This window comes from Oryx dammah, unplaced genomic scaffold (genome assembly GCF_014754425.2).
Source record: "Oryx dammah isolate SB20612 unplaced genomic scaffold, SCBI_Odam_1.1 HiC_scaffold_26, whole genome shotgun sequence".
NCBI lineage: Eukaryota > Metazoa > Chordata > Mammalia > Artiodactyla > Bovidae > Oryx > Oryx dammah.
Genome location: NW_024070210.1, coordinates 79,390,650 through 79,412,512, shown reverse-complemented (window position 1 = coordinate 79,412,512; position 21,863 = coordinate 79,390,650). Strand labels below are relative to the sequence as shown.

Here is a 21,863-nt window from a genome sequence, read left to right as displayed (position 1 = left end):
GGGCGCGCTCTCGGGGGCGGGGTGGGGGGGGCAGTCCCGGTCCTGGCCTTCCGCGCGGGTGGGCTCGGAGCAGGCCGCGCCGGGCAGCAACCCCACTCTCACCCCGGAGGCCCCCTGCCCTTTCTCCCCCTTTCCCCCCGGCCCATGGTGCGAGGCTGGGAGCCGCCGCCCGGGCTGGACTGCGGTGAGTGATCCCCAGCCCTTTCGACTTCCCCTTCCAGTCCCTGTACGATCTCCGACCTCCGGAGCCCCATCTCCGCGCTGGGGGGAGGAGGAGAATTCTAGGTTCGAAGTGGTCCGGTTCTTTCTCCTTTCTCCTGAGGACTTTTCGGTTCCCTGTTTTAACTGGGGGAGGGTGAGTGGGTGTATAGGAGGAGGGGAAGGCCGGGTTGGGACGCCCTTGGCGAGGGGAGGATTGAGATTTGCCTGCTCCCTGGGGCTCATTGCCCCAAGTGCAGCAACTTTTTGTTCTCTGACCCAGTTTGGAGCCTTCTAGACTGCCTGCGAAATGGAGGATAGGAGAAACGTTTCCTTCCCAGGCCTCCCCTCCTCCCCTCCATGACTGCCTCCTGGCGACCTCAACACACGTAAACCTGGCCTTATTCCTGGGGAGCATGGCCTTTGGGAATGAAAGGTTTGAGAGAAACTGCCCCTTCTGACCCCTACCCAGCCATACTCAGAAAACCAACCAGAAAGTGAGAACCTGAGTCCTCAAAGGTTCCTGGTGTTGCCTCCTAATCAGACTTCTAAACTGAAAGAAGACTCAAGCTGAGACCTATTTGGTAATGTGGACCCAGATGATATATTTTATATGAACCCTCTTCTCACCATACATTTGAAGGGCTTTTTATGCTGAGGATAGGTAGGTGGCAGTAATTGAAAGTAAGCCAGTTAAAGTAGGGAATTTTTTAAATGATGCATACATATCCTAAGCATTGTCATTAAAAGTACATTCATCTCACCAATTTCTTGGGTAAGTGTCCCAGCGTTTTCTTTGTGTTGCTGATTGGCAGTCCCAATTGTCTTTCTAATATCAACTACATAAGCAAATCTCTAATCTGGCTGCACCCTGAGAACTTTAAAATAAACTACTTTCATCTGCCCCAATCCAGGCTAAGTAAATCAGAACGTGGTGGATGCCGTGGGTTAAGTTTCCCCGGGGAATTTTTCTAATATGCAGTCAGACTGGAGCCCACTGCATCATCATCTGTGATTTCCAGGTTTGGTTTCTTTAAAGTGGAAACTGAATTTAAACACTTTTGAAGCAATATGAATGCAGAATACTTCTGAGATTTTTAAGTCTCCTGCCCCTCCAGTCTGTTACAGTTTTCTTGCCTTCTCCCAACTCAACAATTTTTTTTAAATGTGCATTTCTTTGTATTATGTCTTTCCAAAACATTTGACTTTTTTTTTTCAGAACCAATTCTTAATGCACTAATTTTCATAGGTTTATAGGATGTTTAATTATATAGAGAAAAACTAGGGGCATAAGCAGGTTTGGAATCACACACAACTGGCCTCAGCACATAGGGCAGCTGAAGGAAGCAGATGACTTTGCCATGCTAGAGACTAGGCTACCAGTCTCTAGTGTCCAGTGCACTGTGGGTATTGATTATGTAATCCAGTGGGGATCAGTTAAACCAAGCTCCTGGACCAATTGAACATCTTTTGCTTCTACTCTGTCCAGCTAATAGCACTAGTACCTAGTCCCTTCTAAACTAATTTACATTCTCTTTAGTCTTCCAACCACTTGTTCCATTCATTCATAAACTGTTTTCTTAAAGCAATTAAGACCATTGCCTTTATTAAGTTGGGAGGACATAGGACAGAGTTTCTAACAGGGGCTTCTGGACAATCAGTGAATCCCCTGAGATAATAATTTATAATCTGTAAGTTTGAATGTTTGGGGTGGGATGTGAGGTAAGTCATAACTTTCTGAGAACCTTTAACTTCTATTGTCAAAGAGAGTCATGATCCAAAAAGTGAGAAGCACATGAATTGAGTATCACTAAATGTCCTTTAAGGCCCTGAAAACTATCACCAAAACACATTTCACTCGGGAACATTCTTCAGTTCTCTGAATAAAGACTTAGATAACTTAGCAGGCTCATATCTGGTCTTCACTTGAACTGTCACCTGTTTTAACCATAAGCCTAGGCTCAAGATTTTTGTTTTTGGCCACACCATGCCACATGTGGGATCTTAAGTCTCCTGACCAGGGGATCACACTCATGCGTCTTGCAGTATAAGTGTGGAGTCCTACCCAGTGGACCACCAGGAAATTCCCAGCCTAGGCTCAAGTTCTGAAGATCTCTTTTTCCTAAGCTTGTGTGAACACCTACACTGGAAGTTTAAGGCAGCCCATTAATACTTTTCTGCCTTTTGTCCAGGGGTATGGAAAGCCCAAAGGGAAATAAGGGTGTTACCTTGACTCTACTTTTTATTTATTGGTGACTTTAAGTAGCAGTAGGACATATCTGGCATGGTTACAGATTTAGTAAATTCAGAATTGATAGTACCACCATCACCGACACCTCTGCCCAGAGGAGTCCTTATTTCTCCAGCTTTGATTTCTTTTTCTACTTTCTCCAAATGAGGTACAAGGACACAAGATGCTATAGTGTCTTCACTGTGCTTTTGATTACTGTAGGATCTACCCTCTTTGTTATAGTTCTCATGAACTACTCCCTGGTTCTAGTTTCCTCCTATATCAAAGCCAGATTCTTCCAGGGAGGTACCAGCTCTACTGCTGTGTCCTAATTTTAAGGCACCATTCTGTATCAAAAAGTTTCACAACTTGTGTTTTGTGTTATTGAAGAAATGTGGATGTATGCAGTATACCAAATATGACCTTTGCTGTACTGTTACACTGAACTATCAAACCATGAGAATCTTAAGGATAGCAGACCACACGAATGAAAGCAACCTGTTTCCTTGTCAGCTTGTAGCTGCACCTGCCTTATTCCCTGTCTAGCAGTCTTCATCCTCACGCTGAACTGTTTTATTCCTTGTGCTACCTTTTCCTCACATCTAAGCTGTTGCCGCGACCTTAAAAAAATAGGGCACGAATAAGGTTGAGTGGGTGTCGAGCGCTGGGTCATCAAGTATTCTCCAGCTTAGATGTAGTGGTGTTCCTGGTGGGCCACAACTTCCAAATGGTGGTTTTAAGTACCTAGCCATGCAGGCACTTCCTCACAGCCACTCAGCTGTGTCTTGAGATGAACCTGTTGGGTAGCAGCAATCAAAATTCACCCGGCAGCAATCAAAAAGGATTTATATCTAAATTATAGATTCAGTTCTAAAGCAGTCATTTTGATACTTTTTTTAAAAGCAGCAAAATCTTTTCTGGAATTATATCCAACTCCCCAAATATAAAAAGTACAAAATCAGATACCCTGGTTTCCCCCATTAGAATTAGGACTCTGCAATAACAGATTGGATACAGTAATTTAAAATATTCCATCTCTGCCTCACTTCCCCTATTGTCTAGGAGGAGCATTACCTTATATCAGAGTCATCCCATGATGCTGAAGCAATGATAAAAACTAATTTATTGAGCCTTTACTTTAGTATAGGCATAATGTCAGTTGCATTTTTTTAGTCATAACCTTGCAAGGTAGATGCTGTTATGACCCTTTTATTCTGATGGGAAACTAAGGCTTAAGCAAGCACTCTCGAGAGTGGTGAAGCTGTGATTCATCTCAGATTTGTCTCACCCTAGACCTCTACCTCTAACAGCTCTAGGTCCCACCTGTACAACACACACACACACACCTACACACAGTAGGTGCTCTGTAAAAACATATGTAACTTTACGTACGCTCAACATTATCTTCAGTTTTTACACATGAGGAAACTGAGGCGCCTGTAAGTTCAGACAGAACTGGGATTCAAACTTCCTATGTAATGCTGGCCTTAATCACATTCGTATCCACTATGCCATGCTGTCTCCACTTAACCTCTGAAGGTTCTCAAACTGTATTGCATTCAAGGTCTGCATGGCCTTCAGTTTGTTAAGATTTTCTTGTTAAAAGGGAATGGTGACATGCATTAGAATGCTGCCGAATTTTTCTGTTCATCATATAAAATTTCCGATATTACACTGCTCTATCTGTAACTTTTACATAGGCATGCTGTCCTCTTCGTAATGTATTAGAAGGACTATTTGTAAACTCAGATGGGAGTCCTTGAAAAGTAAAGGGTGACAGATAATGTTAGTCTCTAATGCCCACACAGGGAGCATTTAACAGGGAGTCGAGTTAAAACTCCGTCACCAGGTAAGTCCCTGGTGTCTCAGTGGTTAGGACTTAGCACTTCCAATGCAGGGGGCATGGGCTCAATCCCTGGTTGAGGAACAAAGATCCCCACAAGCCACATGGCAAAAAAAAAAAAAAAGAAAAAGTCAAACTGGGGCCCAGAATTATTCTGGGAAATAGCTTGGGCAGGTTTCCAGGAATAAAGCACAGTCAGAGGCTTTCTCTGCGGTCCCCACACCCATGTTGAGCCTGGGAGCCCTGATGCCACTGGGTAGCTTGCAGGACCTGGTTACAGTTTATAATGAGCCTGCCCACCTGGTTCTAAGAAGAAAGCTGGACTGAAGAGATAAGAGCTGCAGGCCTCCCGCCCTGTGTGGAGGTGGCTATTAAGGTCTGAGGGAGCTCTCTAGGCTCCCCGGAGAGAGAGAGCAGTTGGAAGAGACAAAGGCTGGGGAAGAGGGGAATAACCTTTGTTCTGCGGATGTCTTGGGAAGGAAACATTCACCTCCCTCTACCCTCTCCGGACCAAAACCAAGGGGAACTCCATTTATCCCAGATCATTGACCCATCTCATCCTACTGAGACTTAGAAAAAAATTAAACTATCAATCACCTTCCCGCAACACTCCACCAAGAAGAAAAGAAAAGAAAAGGGAGCTGGGTAGAGGGACAGTGCTGTTCTACCTTCTGTACCTTCTAGATTCTCACACATTGTATTCCTAATCTTTCCACATTTTAGAGATAATCTAGAGATAACTCAAGAAATAATCTGTTAGGAGCTAAAGTGTTCTGAGATTACATACATCTCTTTGGGTTTTCTAGGTGAATCTTCATTCTGTCACTCTTGTTGCATGCACTTAGAGGGTGAAGTGAATTTGAAGGGGAAAGATAAAGGCTCTAAGGATGTTTTCCTTTTTTTTAACCTCAGAAGTCAGGTTATCATCTTGGTGACAACACTCACTACTTTTTGACTTGGAATAATTTAACTTCTCTGGACTTTGGTTTTTTCATACCTATAGGAGGAATTATAGCAGGCTCTGATGATTTATAAGGTTATGAAAATTAAATGAGAAATTGTTAAACACTTTAAAAGCAATCCAGTACAGTACACATAGAAAATTGTTTTTGGAGTCCAACGTTTTGTTTGGTAGAAATTGAGCAATGGCCTGAAAGGAGAACCCCAGTGATCGAGCTGTTTCTCTTCTTATTACAGCTATCTCTGAAGGGCACAAATCAGAAAGCACCATGCCTCCTAATAAAGAGGCCAGCAGTCTTAATAGCTCCCCTGCGGGCCTCATCTGCCTCCCTCCAATCTCTGAGGAGCTACAGCTTGTGTGGACCCAAGCAGCCCAGACCAGTGAGCTGGACAGCAATGAACACTTGCTCCAAACCTTCAGCTACTTCCCCTATCCCAGTTTAGCAGACATTGCCCTTCTTTGCCTACGCTATGGGCTGCAGATGGAGAAAGTCAAGACTTGGTTCATGGCCCAGCGCCTTCGCTGTGGCATTAGCTGGTCATCTGAAGAAATTGAAGAGACCCGAGCCCGAGTAGTGTACCATCGGGACCAACTCCATTTCAAATCCCTTCTCTCTTTTACTCATCATGCAGGGCGGCCCCCAGAGGAAGTGCCTCCTTCTCCTGTGCCACCTCCGGAACAAGTTGGTCTTGGAATAGTGCCCCTGACTCTTAGTGATCCCACCCAGATGAAAGGATTGAAGGTAGAGCCTGAGGAGCCACTGAATCACCAGAAAGCAAAGGAGACCCTGATGGTACCTGGCAGTGGGGCATTCCCCCATCAATCGCAATTTTGGCAGGATCATCAATGCAGTGGCCTCTCCAAGGAGCAGGCAGGCAGGTGTCCCAACCAGTCACACAGCCTAGGTACTGCCTCCTGGAACCATACCACAGCTGTCCACCAGCCCCGTGCTCGGGATAAGCCCGAATCCATCTCATTACTTGCCAGTAGTTGTAAGAAGGAGTCAGCATCTAATGTCACTCCTCCTTCCTCTACCTCTTCTTCCTCTTTCCAGGGACTGGCTAATGGAGCTCCTGCCACCTCTAAGTCCCTCCAGCCACTGGGCTGTGCCCCACAACCACTGTCAACCAATGAACAGGCACTACCCCCACAGCTGGAGCCAGCCTGGCCCCAGGGGCTAAGGCATAACTCAGCATCAGGTAGGGTTGGCCCTGCAGAGTATCTTTCTCCAGACATGCAACGCCAGCGAAAGACCAAGCGCAAAACCAAAGAGCAGTTGGCTATCCTCAAATCATTTTTTCTACAGTGCCAATGGGCACGGCGTGAGGATTACCATAAATTAGAGCAGATCACTGGTTTACCTCGGCCTGAGATTATTCAGTGGTTTGGGGACACACGCTACGCCTTGAAGCATGGGCAACTAAAATGGTTTCGGGACAATGCAGTACCTGGTGCCCCTAGCTTCCAGGATCCAGCAATTCCCACACCACCACCTTCAACCCGCTCCTTGAATGAATGGGCTGAGACACCACCTCTGCCAAACCCCCCACCCCCACCGGATATACGACCCTTGGAGAGGTACTGGGCAACCCACCAACAGCTTCGGGAAAGTGATATCCCTCAACTGAGTCAGGCATCAAGGCTTAGCACCCAGCAGGTACTGGATTGGTTTGACTCTCGATTACCTGAGCCAGCTGAAGTGGTGGTCTGTCTAGATGAAGAGGAGGAAGAAGAGGAGGAGGAACTGCCAGAAGATGATGAAGAGGAGGAGGAGGAGGACGATGACGATGATGATGATGATGTGATCATCCAGGACTGAGTGGGAGGCTGGGGGAGGGGAGGTCTGTTACTAAAAGACAAACCAACTTACTAACTGTTTAAACAAAGAAACCACATTATTTTTTTTTAACTTACCTTGTGGCAAAGAACTGAAAAACTTTGTGTTCTTGAGGGTGGGGGACAGGGATAGAGTAAGGGTAGACCAGGGAGGATGACCATGGAGTACAAAACGAGGTGGGGATCAGACAGGCAGAAGTCTAGGCCTCCAGTCTCACTGAGGGGCTTGCTATGGGTCTGGGAAAAGGCTCTTGCTCTTTTCATATCCCTGTTCTTTCACCTTACTATTCTACAGAGAGGCTAGGCTTTGGCCCACAGCCATGGAGTTCTGTAAAGGAGGAGTAAAGTTTCTAATAGGACCCCAGTCCCAGCATTTTCCCCGAATATAAGGCTGCCTTGCACCTCATTTCTCTCTGAGCACAAGTTCATGCATAATGCAGCTAAGAATCTCAGTTATGTCCCAGTCAATCACAAATACTTCCTCTCCTCATACCAGCTTGACTTTCTGTGTTTTCCTGCTGCTTTTTGAATCTCACAGGGAGCAGAATGTTTTCATTTCTGATACTGGGACCACTATGCCTTGTACCTTTCCAAAAATCCCCATTCTGTTCACTGTTTGTCTCAGGGTAAATCTTCCCCCCGGAGCTTGTGAAAAAGTTTAATAATTGGGTGGAGAATAATTTAGACTGGATATTTATTGGAGGTGGGAATTAGGGGAGATGTCCTTTTAAAAAAGTAGAATTATAGATTACAGAGGGGTAGAGGAGAGGGAATGGTGTCTGCTGTTCGGGAGGACAGTGCAGATAGGTTCCAGGTTTGGTTTTACAAACCTGACACTCCCTCCTGCCTAGTTCGACAGAAACTGATTTTTTAATCTTTTTGGTGTTGGTCTGTGTCCAGAAAAGAGACTTTACCCCCTGTTTATAATATCTGTCTTGGGGACAGAAGTCCTTATGTTTTAGAGTGGTTTTCATCAGTTGGAGTCAGATATAAAGATATCAGTGGGTTAACCATCTAGAAATAAAAGAGTGGAAGCCCCAAATTGCTAGACTAATAATAAAAAGGCCAAAAATAAAATTGTTTCTCTCTCCACTTTGCCATTTCTCTGGTTTAAAGATTAATGGAACCAAATTCATCCACTTTCAGATTTAGTATACTTTTTATTTTCAAAGCAGCAGGATATACTGAGGTAAAGTAAATGAACAAAACTTGAAATAGATCAGTACCTATTACTAGGCAGATTGCTTTCCGCACCTGCTATAGCATAGGTTCTCTCTCAGAAGAGGGGGAGTCTAGAAATGCCTTTAAAAATAAGCTCAGTTTCAGAAAAGGTAATAGGATCCTATTCAGCTACAAAGTCATTCCTAAGACCTAATTTATCTCTAGCGGATGCTATCTTCAGTTTTCCAATATTTTCACTTAAGGTATACCTGCCTATGGTCCACCCATTTAATCCCTCATTTCTACCCCTTACTATCCAAAGAAGAATAAATGTTTGATCTCAGTGGTAGTGTTCTTTGCTTATCCCACCATTTGAGAGTTTATGACGTCAACAGAGTTACAGTAGCAATAAAAGGGCATCCTCTTTGTTTCATTATCTGTATACTTTAGTAGGGCTTCAAGCCTGTGTCTCCAACTGTTACGAAACAGAAAGAAAGGAAAATCAACATATTTAACAGTATCTAGGTACAGAGGAAACAATAGGGAAATAGAAAAATTATAATAGGCCAAGGAACAGAGTTACTGCTTGTTAACACTGACAATGGGAGAATATATACAAAGCTAAAAAGTGAAATCCATAAATAAAACATGGTTAATATTAACCCACACCCCCCCAATGATGCCAAGAATTGTTTTTATAGCCTTTGTTTCAAGTTGCAGGAAATAAGGGAGCTATCTGTATCCTGTGGGAGAGATAGTAAACATCTTCCTGAAGGACTGACCTGATCATTTTCATAGGAAGTAATACAGCGGGTATAGGGTAAAGATTGAGAGAAAGTATACAGTGAAACGAGCGTAGGCAGGGGTACATTTTCCAAGGGCATCACACCTAAGTGAGTATGAGATGCCTCTGTCCATACTTCAGCAGTATGCAGTATGCAGCAGCAGTATGCATAGGTGAGACCTTGAAGGTGGTCTATCTGGGAGTGTTCCATGCTTCTCTCCCTCTGGCTAATCCCATCTGCCTCTGTTGATAGAGATTCTGCAGCACAGGACAGGAACGCAGTTAAGGGCGTTTATAATAAAAAAGGGCAAGTAAGGCCCTTTTCAGTCATTATATGAAGTTTAGCATGACAGTAAACCATTGCTGTTGCTTCCCCAGTTTTTTCCATTGCAAGAAAACTTGTAAGACTTGATATATCCAGTGTGACAAAGGCTATGTCGCTACTTAGGAAACTGGAATGTTTCAGTTGGTTTATGGTGATAAGGCAGAATATTTCTAAAATCAAACCGGGGAAACCTGGAACATGACTACCATGTCCAGAGGCCATTACCAGGGAGGCAGAATTATGTCTCTGGGTAAGTGGTACTTTCTCCAATAACTCTTAATACAAAAACAGTAATATAATGAATTCACATGTACCCATCACCCAATTTCAAGTTAACTCATGGCTAATTTTCTTTGCTTTCTGCTCCCTCACACTGCCCTGCTCCATTAGATGAAGCTAAAGCAAAACTAGGACAATCATTTAACTTGCTATCCATAAATGTTTTAGTATGCATCTCCAAAAGATAGACTTATTTTTTTAAGATAGACTTTAAAAGAACAACCACAATAGCATCATGCCTACCAAAAAAAAAAACCCACTAAAAGCTCTTTAATCAAATGTCCACTAAATATTCAATTTTCCTCAACTGTCTCATAAATGGTTTTATACAGTGTACTTCGATCGAAATCCAAATGAACATTTACTTGCAGATGGTTTATATGTCTCAAGTCTTTTTTTCACCTGTGGGTTAATCCCTCCATTTACAAGGACCTTAGAGGGGCTTCTCTGGTGGGTCAGCAGTAAAGAATCTGCCTGCAATGCAGGAGCCACAGGAGACGTGGGTTCGATCCCTGGGTCAGGAAGATAGCCTAGAGGACGACATGGCAACCCACTCCAGTATTCCTGCCTTGGGAATCCAATGGACAGAGGAGCCTGGCAGGCTCTCAGTCCGTAGGGTCATAAAGAATCCAACACAACTGAAGCTACTTAGCATGCACACACACACAGGGATGTTATTTCCCCCAGTGTTGCCTTTTAAGGCTTAGACCCTAATTTCTTGCTGACAAAAATAAAGGGCATTTTGAAGTCTGAGAGCAAAATATTTACCTACCCTAGTAGGTCACCAGGAGCTTGGTCTAAATATTCTCAAAAACCCAAGACTTAAAAGTAAACTTAAAAGAGAGCTCCTTACAAACCTTTCTTCTTGTTCCCGTGCCCTTTTCCTCGTTTTCTGGATCAGAATCATAGTTTCATAAATTTACAAAACATTATTCTAGTTCTCCCTGGAGAAATGAAAATGGCTTTCCCTAGTTCATTCAGTATCTCTATCCAAAAGATATATTCCATTGAAAATCTTTATCTGTGAAACTTTGGGGAATGTTACTTGTGTTAGCATACTTATTAGGTTCACCGTGGCCAAGACCTCTCAGTTTAAAGCCTTGCAGTAAGGAATCCACCTGACAATGCTGGAGACAAAGGTTGGATCCCTGGCTCAGGAAGATCCCCTGGAGAAGGAAATGGCAACCCACTCCAGTGTTCTTACCTGGGAAATCCCATGGACAGAGGAGCCTGGCAGTCTACAGTTCATGGGGTTGCAAAGAGTCGAACATGACTTAGTGACTAAACAACAACTGTGTGACCTAATTTTTAAACCCCAAACCAGGAGGCTAATCTGACAGTAGATTAGAATCTTTGAAACTAAAACCACTCTGAAAAATTACCACACTTGAAATCCACCTCCCTCTTCACTGGTTACATTTTATCACCTTAACAAGACACCAGAATGAGGCATTTATTGTGCAGGCCTAACTGAGGTTTTCATGTGCGGAGAAGTTAGACTAGCTCACCTGTAGGACTGGTAGCTGGAAACCAGGAAGGCTCCCCAGTGTGGTTCTGTTCTGCCTCTGACCTTAAGGATGGAATGGGATGATGAAAGATAACTTCCTGGGGTATTTCCTCAGTATTGTTATTTATTGATCAGGTTAGATAAGTAGTTCTTAATCTGTAGTATACTGCTCAGAAGAGAAAAGGCTTTTAGCTAAGTGACTCAAGAGGTGACTTATAAGGTCCATTATTTTCCTTTGAGGATGGGGTATTGACATGGAGGTCTGAGATTTGAATTTAACTATGAAGAGAAAGACGTAAAGACAATATCAAGATTTTGGTGAGCTATAGAAGATGATAGACCCTTATCACAAGGACTGGTAGCAAAAGTATGTTGGAAAACATAAGGAGAAAAAAGATGCTGGTTTATCATTTTCATTGAGCACTGAGCTCCCAACAGTGTTCCAACATAGGGATCTCAAAAGCAACAGACAAAAAAAAAAAAAAAAAAAAGAACAGTTTAATATTACAGGCCAATCTTCTGGTTAAATATTACAGCAGACCTGTATAAGGGATAAGATAAGTGAAAATTAGGCACAATCCAAAGCCTGCCTTCACAATCCAAAGTGAAGGAAATGGTCTTAAAGAAAATTAAGGAGTACAACTTGAGACAATGCTTTTCCAGGGTCTAGGATAGCACGTAAAAAAAAACAATCTCAACCTCTTTTCACCTTGAAATCGTCATTTCAGTATATATGTCAATAGTTGAAGCGCCACTTCTTTAGGAATGTTAAATTAACTTACCTGAATTATTAGGGGTGAAGACTCTTGTGTGACCTGAATCCCCACTATTTAGAGACGGTCTGAAAGAAAAGACTCCCTGTCCAGAGGAGGCAGATGAAGCTCTAAAGAGGGGAAACAAGAGCATCAGCATAAAAAAGGAAAAGTTAAAGTAAAAAGCATGTGTAAAGGAAGAGCCTATACATTTAAGCCATAGAGGAAATAAATCCCCTGCTTGCAACTGAGAATACAATTAAATAATTTAGATGTGTATTAGACACAGTACTATTCAATCTTCACTTTTGTTTCCAAGGTTGATTATAAATTTCAGTAGTACAGGTAAATGGAGATAATAACTCCAGGGCTGCTGGCAGAATGTCAGTGGGAACACCTCAAGTGAAAGGAAACACAGTGTTACTTACCTATAAGATAGGCTGTGAGTAGAAGCTGGTGAAGGGGTTTCTGGAAAGCATAAAAATGAGTCTGTGAGATAATCCACGAACTGAGAAGAAATCCAGATATTTTGGGGGCCAGGGCAAAGGAACTGGGGATCAAAGATTTTCAGTATATATGTTAGGCTTTGGGGCTAAAGGTAAGTGAAAAAGCCCACAAATCACCTAGCAGTGGATCATTATGGAACTGTCTTTTCCCTTTCATGAGTTTGTAGGTCAGGATCATGAGCACACTGCCCTGATGTGCTCCAGTGTATCTGTGCCTTGATTTCCCCTCTAAGTTGAAGATTACCAGAAAGAATGTCTAAACACAATGGGTCGTTAAATTGGTGGCATCAGTAAAAATGGCAGAGTGAGGACCTCCACAGAGTCTCTCCATAAAAGGAATGAGAAATCTGGCAAAAATTGTCAGAGTCGACTTTTTTCAGAATTCTGGAAATTAACAAGGGGTTTTTAACAATCTGGGGAAAGTTTATTCCAGAAAAATAACTGAATGTGAGTAAGAACAGTGAGCTTTGTGACATTTTAACTTGCCCTAGTCCCACTTTTCCCTCTCCAGGTCAATGGAAGCATTGAAAACCAACAGTCTGGCTGTCATCATAGGGGATGGAATGGGGTTAGAACTCTTTCAAAGCCTCATCCCAGAAAACTCTCATTACTTCACCTGTCTTCACTTGCAAGGCTGCCTTTATTTGACCTGACTTGATGCCAAACTTATATGCAGAGTACATCATGAGAAACGCTGGACTGGAAGAAACAGAAGCTGGAATCAAGATCGCCGGGAGAAATATCAATAACCTCACATATGCAGATGACACCACCCTTATGGCAGAAAGTGAAGAGGAACTAAAAAGCCTGTTGATGAAAGTGAAAGAGGAGAGTGAAAAAGTTGGCTTAAAGCTCAACATTCAGAAAACGAAGATCATGGCATCCAGTCCCATCACTTCATGGGAAATAGATGGGGAAACAGTGTCAGACTTTATTTTTTGGGGCTCCAAAATCACTGCAGATGGTGATTACAGCCATGAAATTAAAAGATGCTTACTCTTTGGAAGAAAAGTTATGACCAACCTAGATAGCATATTCAAAAGCAGAGACATTACTTTGCCAACCTAAGGTCCGTCAGGCAAGGCTATGGTTTTTCCAGTGGTCATGTATGGATGTGAGAGTTGGACTGTGAAGAAGGCTGAGTGCCGAAGAATTGATGCTTTTGAACTGTGGTGTTGGAGAATACTCTTGAGAGTCCCTTGGACTACAAGGAGATCCAACCAGTCCATCCTAAAGGAGATCAGCCCTGGGATTTCTTTGGAGGGAATGATGCTAAAGCTGAAACTCCAGTACTTTGGCCACCTCATGCGAAGAGTTGACTCATTGGAAAAGACTCTGATGCTGGGAGGGATTGGGGGCAGGAGGAGAAGGGGACGACAGAGGATGAGATGGCTGGATGGCATCACTGACTCGATGGACGTGAGTCTGAGTGAACTCTGGGAGTTGGTGATGGACAGGGAGGCCTGGCGTGCTGCAATTCATGGGGTTGCAAAGAGTCGGACACGACTGAGTGACCGAACTGAACTGAACTGATGCCAAACTGGCATGCTGTAGTCCGTGAGGTCGTAAAGAGCTTATGACTTAGCAACTGAACCACAACAAAGTGCCAAACTTACCAGGACTTGGAGCTCAGAGTTCACCAAGTGTGAAAAGCCTTTTCCCCAGGAGTGTTTGTTGCAAACAATTAGAGGTATTTGTTTAGGCTGCCTGAGGTGACTATCAATTGGAACAAATAAAAGGCTAATCAAAAAGCATCAAAAAAAATGCTATGGAATGAGTTGTCTTCGGGGACTTTGAAAAGGAACAGGTTCTTGGGAATCGAGGCCGTGTGCACAGGGCTATATGCATGCTCAAGAAAGACCTAAAAAGACCCTAAGCTGTCATCTTGGGCTTACGCAGAGGTCACACAAGCAGAAAGGGAAGGCTATGGCACAGAAGTCAACTGCCTGAGTGTTGAAAGTGCACCTCAATATACAGTCCTTTAACACACACTGAGAGATTTATTGGTATCAGGTGTTTAAGGAAATCTCAGTCCAATCATTAGCTGACCACTAAGCTAACTGAAAAGAGACTTCAGTGGCCACATATGACAAAGAAAACAGATTTTATAGAATTAGTTTTAGAAAGTCACTAAACAAACAATGACAAACAACAATAACAAACTTTGGGAGGGGAGGAAGTATCTGATTTTTTAGGGTTGCCATGTTATATTATTTAGCTGTCTAGTTTTCAACAATTATAAGGCATGAAAGAAACAAGAAACTAGAACCTATATAAAGTAAAGGAAAAAAGCTGTAGAAACTGTTTTTGAGGAAGCCTAGATATTTTAGGCGGAGAAGCCAATGGCAACCTACTACTCCAGTACTCTTGCCTGGAGAATCCCAGGGATGGGGGAGCCTGGTGGGCTGCAGTCTATGGGGTCACACAGAGTCGGACACGACTGAAGTGACTTGGCAGCAGCAGATACATTAGGAGGGCATGGCAACCCATTCCAGTATTCTTGCCTGGAGAATCCCATGGACAGAGGAGGCTGGTGGGCTACAGTCCATAGGACTGCAAAGAGTTGGACACAACTTAAGTGACTTAGCATGAACACGCATGCATGCACAGATACATTAGACTTTTAAGAGAAAGCCTTTAAACGAACTATTTTAAACATATTCAGATAACCATGTTTAGAGCACTAAATGAAAGTATGACAATGGTCTCACCAAACAGAATACTAAGTAAATATAAATTCTGGAATTGATAAGTAAAGTTAACTAAAATGTAAACTGCCCTAGAGATATAAGCAAGCAGAAGAAAGAATCAGCAAATTTGAAGATAAATCAATTGAGATTATCCAGTTTGAGGAAGATAAATAAAAAGGACTGATGAATAATGAACAGAGCCTCAGAGAACTTGATGAAATACCATCAAGCATACCAGCACATACAAATGGGAATTCCAAAAGGAAAACAGAGAGGACAAGGGGCAGAGAAAATTATCCAAAGATATAAGGGCTGACAACTTCCCAAATTGATGAAAATATTAATCTATACATCCAAGAAGCTCAATAAATCTCAAAGATGATAAATCAAAGAGATCCATACCTGGATGCATCATAAACTGTTGAAAACTAAAGACCAAAAAAAATAAAAAAAAGAAAGAAAGAAAGAGGAACCTTGAAAGCAGCAAAAGAGAAGCCATTCATCACATGCTAGGGATTCTCAATAAACTGGCACTGATTCCTCCTCAGAAACCACGGAGGCCAGAACATAGGAGGATAACATATTCAAAATGCTAAATGAAACAATGTCAACCAAAAGTTTTAAATCCAGCAAAACTATCTTTCAAAAATGAAGGAGAAATTAAGATACTCCTTGATAATGGATAAAAGAACTAGACAAGTTCAGCAAGAAAACAGAAGATTTGAACAACATTATAAGGACTTTCCTGGTAGTCCAGTGGTCAAAAATCTGCTCACCAATGCAGGGGACACAAGTTTGATCCCTGGTCAGAGAACTAAGATCCCACATGCTGTGGGGCAGCTAAGCCCATGTGTTACAACTACAGAGCCTACACTCTGGAGCCCAAGTCACAACCAGAGAGAAACCACAATGAAAGATCCTGCATGCCACAACACAGCTAAGATCTGTTGCAGCCAAACAAATAAATATTTTTTAAAACACAACAACACTATATACCAACTAAATTAACAGACATCTACAGAACACTCCATCCAACAACAGCAGAATATACATTCTTTTCAAGTGTATCTGGAACATTCCCCAGGATACACAATGCTTTAGGCCATACAGTTAAATGGATCTAAATCATACAAAATATGTTGTCCAACAACAGTGAAATGAAATTAAAATAAAAAACAGGAGGAAATTTGGGATTAACAATTATATGGATAATCAACACTGCTAAATAACTAATGGGTCAAAGAAAAAAAAAATCACAGAAGTTAGAAAATACTTTGAGATGAACGGAAACAAAAACACAATATACTAAACCTTGAAAGATGCAGTGAAAGCAGTGCTCAGAGTGAAGCATAACTGTAATCATCTATATTAAAAAAGTAGATCTAAAGTCAACAATGAAACCTTCCACTTTAAGAAACAAGAAGAACTAAACTCAAAAGCAGAAGGAAAGAAAAAGATTAGAGCAGAAATAAATGAAATAGAGAAGAGAAAAATAACAGACAAAAATCAAGAAAACCAAAAGTTGGTTCTCTGAAATGATCAACAAAATCCACTGATCCTGGGGGGGTAATGGGAGGTATAAATTAGGAGGCTGGGACTGACATATACACACCACTATGTATGCCGCTGCTGTTGCTACTAAGTCACTTCAGTCATGTCCAACTCTGCATGACCCCATAGACGGCAGCCCACTAGGCTCCCCTGTCCCTGGGATTTTCAGGCAAGAACACTGGAGTGGGTTGCCATTTCCTTCTCCAATGCATGAAAGCAAAAAGTGAAAGTGAAGTCTTTCAGTTGTGTCCGACTCTTAGCGACCCCATGGACTGCAGCCCACCAGGCTTCTCTGTCCATGGATTTTCCTATGTATAGTTAGTTAAAATAGATTACCAACAACAACCTACTGTATAGCACAGGGAACTATATTCATATTATACAACATAACTATACTCATATTATACAATAACTTAAATGGAAAAGAATCTGAAATATATATACATATATTGCTGTACTGTAAACCTGAGACTTACATGATATTATAAATCAACTGTAGTTCAATAACAAATTTTTAAAACTTCCCTCTTAGAGTTGTTTAAAACACTTGACCCATCTTTATCCAGGTTGTCCAAGAAAAAAAGATAGCCTTAAATAACTAAAATCAGGAATAATAGGGAGTATTACTAACTTGAGAGAAATAAGCTAAAACACCTACTCTTCAAAAGGGTGAGTAAGAAAGAATCAGAGGATGACTGTTTGGTGAATTTCAAAAATGGCTATTTCAGGAAAAGATCTGTGAATTTAAAAATTGCCTCTTGGGAAAGAAAGGGAAATCCTCTCTGATAAGTATTCTCTATGGACTGACTAATGTCTTAAAAAACAGTAGTAAGAATACTAGTTCTAAGGGGAAAGAGACAAGAAATTAAGTTGGAATTTTGCAGAGTATTTCTTCTCTGCAATATTTTTATGTCTGATCACATGGACCACAGCCTTGTCTAACTCAATGAAACTAAGCCATGCTGTGTGGGACCACCCAAGACAGCTGGGTCATGGTGGAGAGGAGAGGTCTGACAGAATGTGGTCCACTGGAGAAGGGAATGGCAAACCACTTCAGTATTCTTGCCTTGAGAACTGCATGAACAGTATGAAAAGGCAAAAAGATAGGACACTGCAAGATGAACTCCCCAGGTCAGTAGGTGCCCAATATGCTACTAAAGATCAGTGTTGAAATAACTCCAGAAAGAATGAAGGGATGGAGCCAAAGTAAAAACAACACCTAGTTGTGGATGTGACTGATGATAGAAGCAAGGTTCGATGCTATAAAGAGCAATATTGCATAGGAACCTGGAATGTTAGGTCCATGAATCAAGGCAAATTGGAAGTGGTCAAACAGGAGATGGAAAGAGTGAACATTGACATTCTAGGAATCAGCGAACTAAAATGGACTGGAATGGGTGAATTTAACTCAGATGACCATTATATCTACTACTGTGGGAAGGAATCCCTTAGAAAAAATGGAGTAGCCATCATAGTCAACAAAAGAGTCCGAAATGCAGTACTTGGATGCAATCTCCGAAATGACAGAATGATCTCTGTTCATTTCCAAGGCAAACCATTCAATATCACGGTAATTGAAGTCTATGCCCCAACCAGTAACACTGAAGAAGCTGAAGTTGAACGGTTCTATGAAGACCTACAAGGCCTCTTATAACTAACACCCAAAAAAGATGTCCTTTTCATTATAAGGGACTGGAATGCAAAAGTAGGAAGTCAAGAAACACCTGGAGTAACAGGCAAAGTTGGCTTTGGAGTACAGAATGAAGCAGGGCAAAGGCTAATAGAGTTTTGCCAAGAGAACACACTGGTCATAGCAAACACCCTCTTTCAACAACACAAGAGAAGACTCTACACATGGACATCACCAGATGGTCAACACCGAAATCAGATTGATTATATTCTTTGCAGCCAAAGATGGAGAAGCTCTATACAGTCAGCAAAAACAAGACCGGGAGCTGACTGTAGCTCAGATCATGAACTCCTTATTGCCAAATTCAGACTTAAATTGAAGAAAGTGGGGAAAACCACTAGACCATTCAGGTCTGACCTAAATCAAATCCCTTATGATTATACAGTGGAAGTGAGAAATAGATTTAAGCGGCTAGGTCTGATAGACAGAGTGCCTGATGAACTATGGACGAAGGTTCGTGACATTGTACAGGAGACAGGGATCAAGACCATCCCAAAGAAAAAGAAATGCAAAAAAGCAAAATGGATGTCTGAGGAGGCCTTACAAATAGCTATGAAAAGAAGCAAAAAGCAAAGGAGAAAAGGAAAGATATACCCATTTGAATGCAGAGTTCCAGAGAATAGCAAGGAGAGATAAGAAAGCCTTCCTCAGCAATCAGTGAAAAGAAATAGAGGAAAACAATAGAATGGGAAAGACTAGAGATCTCTTCAATAAAATTAGAGATACCAAGGGAACGTTTCATGCAAAGATGGGCTCGATAAAGGACAGAAATGGTCTGGACCTAACAGAAGCAGAAGATATTAAGAAGAGGTGGTAAGAATACACGGAAGAACTGCACAAAAAAGATCATCACAACCCAGATAATCACGATGGTGTGATCACTCACCTAGAGCCAGACATCCTGGAATGTGAAGTCAAGTGGGCCTTAGGAAGCATCACTATGAACAAAGCTAGTGGAGGTGATGGAATTTCAGTTGAGCTGTTTCAAATCCTAAAAGATGATGCTGGGAAAGTGCTGCACTCAATATGCCAGCAAATTTGGAAAACTCAGCAGTGGCCACAGGACTGGAGAAGGTGTTTTCATTCCAATCTCAAAGAAAGGCAATGCCAAAGAATACTCAAACTACCACACAATTGCACTCATCTCACAGGCTAGTAAAGTAATGCTCAAAATTCTCCAAGCCAGGCTTCAGCAATATGTGAACCATGAACTCCCTGATGTTCAAGCTGGTTTTAGAAAAGGCAGAGGAACCAGAGATCAAATTACTAACATCTGCTGGATCATTGAAACAGCAAGAGAGTTCCAGAAAAATATCTATTTCCGCTTTATTGACTATGCCAAAGCCTTTGACTCTGTGGATCACAATAAACTGTGGAAAATTCTGAAAGAGATGGGAATACCAAACCACCTGACCTGCCTCTTGAGAAACCTGTATGCAGGTCAGGAAGCAACAGTTAGAACTGGACATGGAACAGCAGACTGGTTCCAAATAGGAAAAGGAGTATGTCAAGGCTGTATATTGTCACCCTGCTTATTTAACTTATATGCAGAGTATATTATGAGAAACGCTGGGCTGGAAGAAGCACAGGCTGGAATCAAGATTGCTCGGAAAAATATCAATAACCTCAGATATGCAGATGACACCACCCTTATGGCAGAAAGTGAAGAACTAAAGAGCCTCTTGATGAAAGTGAAAGAGGAGAGTGAAAAAGTTGGCTTAAAGCTCAACATTCAGAAAACTAAGATCATGGTATTAAGTCCCGTCACTTCATGGCAAATAGATGAGGAAACAGTGGAAACAGTGGCTGACTTTTATTTTGGGGGGGCTCCAAAATCACTGCAGATGGTGATTGTAGCCATGAAATTAAAAAACACTTACTCCTTGGAAGGGAAGTTATGACCAACCTAGACAGCATATTAAAAAGCAGAGACATAGTCTAGTCAAGGCTATGGTTTTTCCAGTAGTCATGTATAGATGTGAGAGTTGGACTATAAGGAAAGCTGAGTGCCAAAGAATTGATGCTTTTGAACTATGGTGTTGGAGAAGACTCTTGAGAGTCCCTTGGACTGCAAGGAGATCCAACCAGTCCATTGTAAGGGATATCAGTCCTGGGTGTTCATTGGAAGGACTGATGTTAAAGCTGAAACTCCAGTACTTTGGCCACCTGATGTGAAGAGCTGACTCATTGGAAAAGACCCTGATGCTGGGAAAGATTGAGGGCAGGAGGAGAAGGGGACAACAGAGGATGAGATGGTTGGATGGCATCACCAACTCAATGGACATGTGTTTGGGTAGACTCCGGGAGTTGGTGATGGACAGGGAGGCCTGGCATGCTGCTGTTCATGGAGTCTCAAAGAGTCGGATATGACTGAGCAACTGAACTGAACTGAACTGAAGAAGCCAGATACTCTTCAGGCTAACATAATTGACATCTAGTTAATCTTCTTTTAGATCTAACTTCTACTGCCATCTTGTGGCAATTAAAAACCCAAGTCAATTACTCCAAAGTTCAATCTCCTGACCAGAGGGTTTCAAAGACTTTCTATTGCTCAAGTTTCAATTTTCTCCCTATCAGTTTGAGAACAGAAATATTTATTATTCAAAATTAATGTCTGGATACCTGGGATCACTGTTCAGAGAAAAAGGAAGTAAAATGGCATTATATTATGCACAAAAAAAACAAAATCTGCTGGTAGTTTTACAGAATATGTTGGTCTCTGGAAACTTTTTTCTCCCCCTCTTACCAGTAAAGGAATCCCTCGGAGTGCTCCTTCCCTGAAGACCTCTGGCTCCCTGAGAGACAAATAACAGTAAATATATTCTGATTCTCTGGCTTCCATATTTCATGCTATATATACATTGAAGAATATGTTGTTCTCCCAGAGTGGGTACACAAGTCCAAGAAAGACCCACATTTTAATCTTTCCAAAATGAACATGGACATTGTTAATGTGGTCCACTATTTTCACCTCTATTCATTCCAAGCTATGAATTAGGTCCGCTTCTAATATCAGGTCTGCATTGCCAAAAGAGAGATAATTCATGCCAAAACCAATAAGTTTAATATTCTTGCTTTAATCTTGGCTTTCATTTAGCATTAGAAATCTCAGTCTGGAAAGACAATGTAAATATTACTTACTTGTCCCAAGTCACTAAAGCCAGCCATTCTATAAGGGGTAGACTCCACTGAGGAGGACCGACTATATGAAGTGAAACAAAGACGAAAAGCAAACAAACCTGGTATTAAACTTTTATAGACGTAAAGTCTCCTCAGTCCCTATCTCAGCCACATCTTCCATCTTCTGCCAACAGTTTTAATGTTTCTGTGTAGCTTTCTACTCACCTGACCACTTGGCTACTATGCTGAGAAATGGGTCGTGGAGTAACTAAAAGGGAATAAAACAGAGGATGAAAAGTTGCCATTAATGGTGTGCCCTGTTTTGCCTAGCCTGTCCGTTGCAAGTTAGTATCTGCGAGTTTGGCCTTTCCATATCATACATAAGAACAGGAAAATCACATTATACTTTCTGAGAGGAAATAATCTTCCT

The 21,863-nt window shown here is 41.9% G+C and overlaps 2 protein-coding genes across 4 annotated transcripts in view; one reads left to right on the top strand and one right to left on the bottom strand.

Moving 5' to 3' along the window:
- HOMEZ (homeobox and leucine zipper encoding) lies at nt 1-8,160 on the top strand. Of its 3 annotated transcripts, none has more exons than XM_040227248.1 (2): nt 1-184; nt 5,469-8,160. In XM_040227248.1, the coding sequence occupies exons 1-2, from the start codon at nt 145-147 to the stop codon at nt 7,049-7,051; spliced, it is 1,623 nt and encodes a 540-aa protein (XP_040083182.1). In that variant the 5' UTR covers nt 1-144; the 3' UTR covers nt 7,052-8,160. The 3 variants fall into 3 exon arrangements, 2 of the variants coding, with proteins under 2 accessions (XP_040083182.1, XP_040083183.1); XR_005718776.1 differs by lacking the exon at nt 5,469-8,160 and adding an exon at nt 482-965 and having other exon boundaries at nt 26-355; XM_040227249.1 differs by having other exon boundaries at nt 26-355.
- A 310-nt stretch (nt 8,161-8,470) lies between these two features.
- The window catches only part of RNF212B (ring finger protein 212B), a 32,147-nt gene continuing 18,754 nt past the window's right edge, over nt 8,471-21,863 (bottom strand). Inside the window, exons 9-15 of the mRNA XM_040227250.1 lie at nt 21,659-21,701; nt 21,455-21,515; nt 21,060-21,108; nt 12,305-12,344; nt 11,907-12,007; nt 11,126-11,187; nt 8,471-9,271 (exon numbers count right to left, since the gene is read on the bottom strand). Of these exons, the coding sequence (XP_040083184.1) occupies nt 9,206-9,271; nt 11,126-11,187; nt 11,907-12,007; nt 12,305-12,344; nt 21,060-21,108; nt 21,455-21,515; nt 21,659-21,701 (422 nt within the window). The 3' untranslated portion in view covers nt 8,471-9,205. The remainder of the gene's footprint in view (nt 9,272-11,125; nt 11,188-11,906; nt 12,008-12,304; nt 12,345-21,059; nt 21,109-21,454; nt 21,516-21,658; nt 21,702-21,863) is intronic.

Excerpts from the sequence above, each read along its gene's own strand:
- HOMEZ (XM_040227248.1), top strand. The coding sequence starts at position 145 with ATGGTGCGAGGCTGGGAGCCGCCGCCCGGGCTGGACTGCG. Across the intron at positions 185-5,468 it reads GCCGCCCGGGCTGGACTGCG|CTATCTCTGAAGGGCACAAA; the intron begins GTGAGTGATCCC and ends TTCTTATTACAG.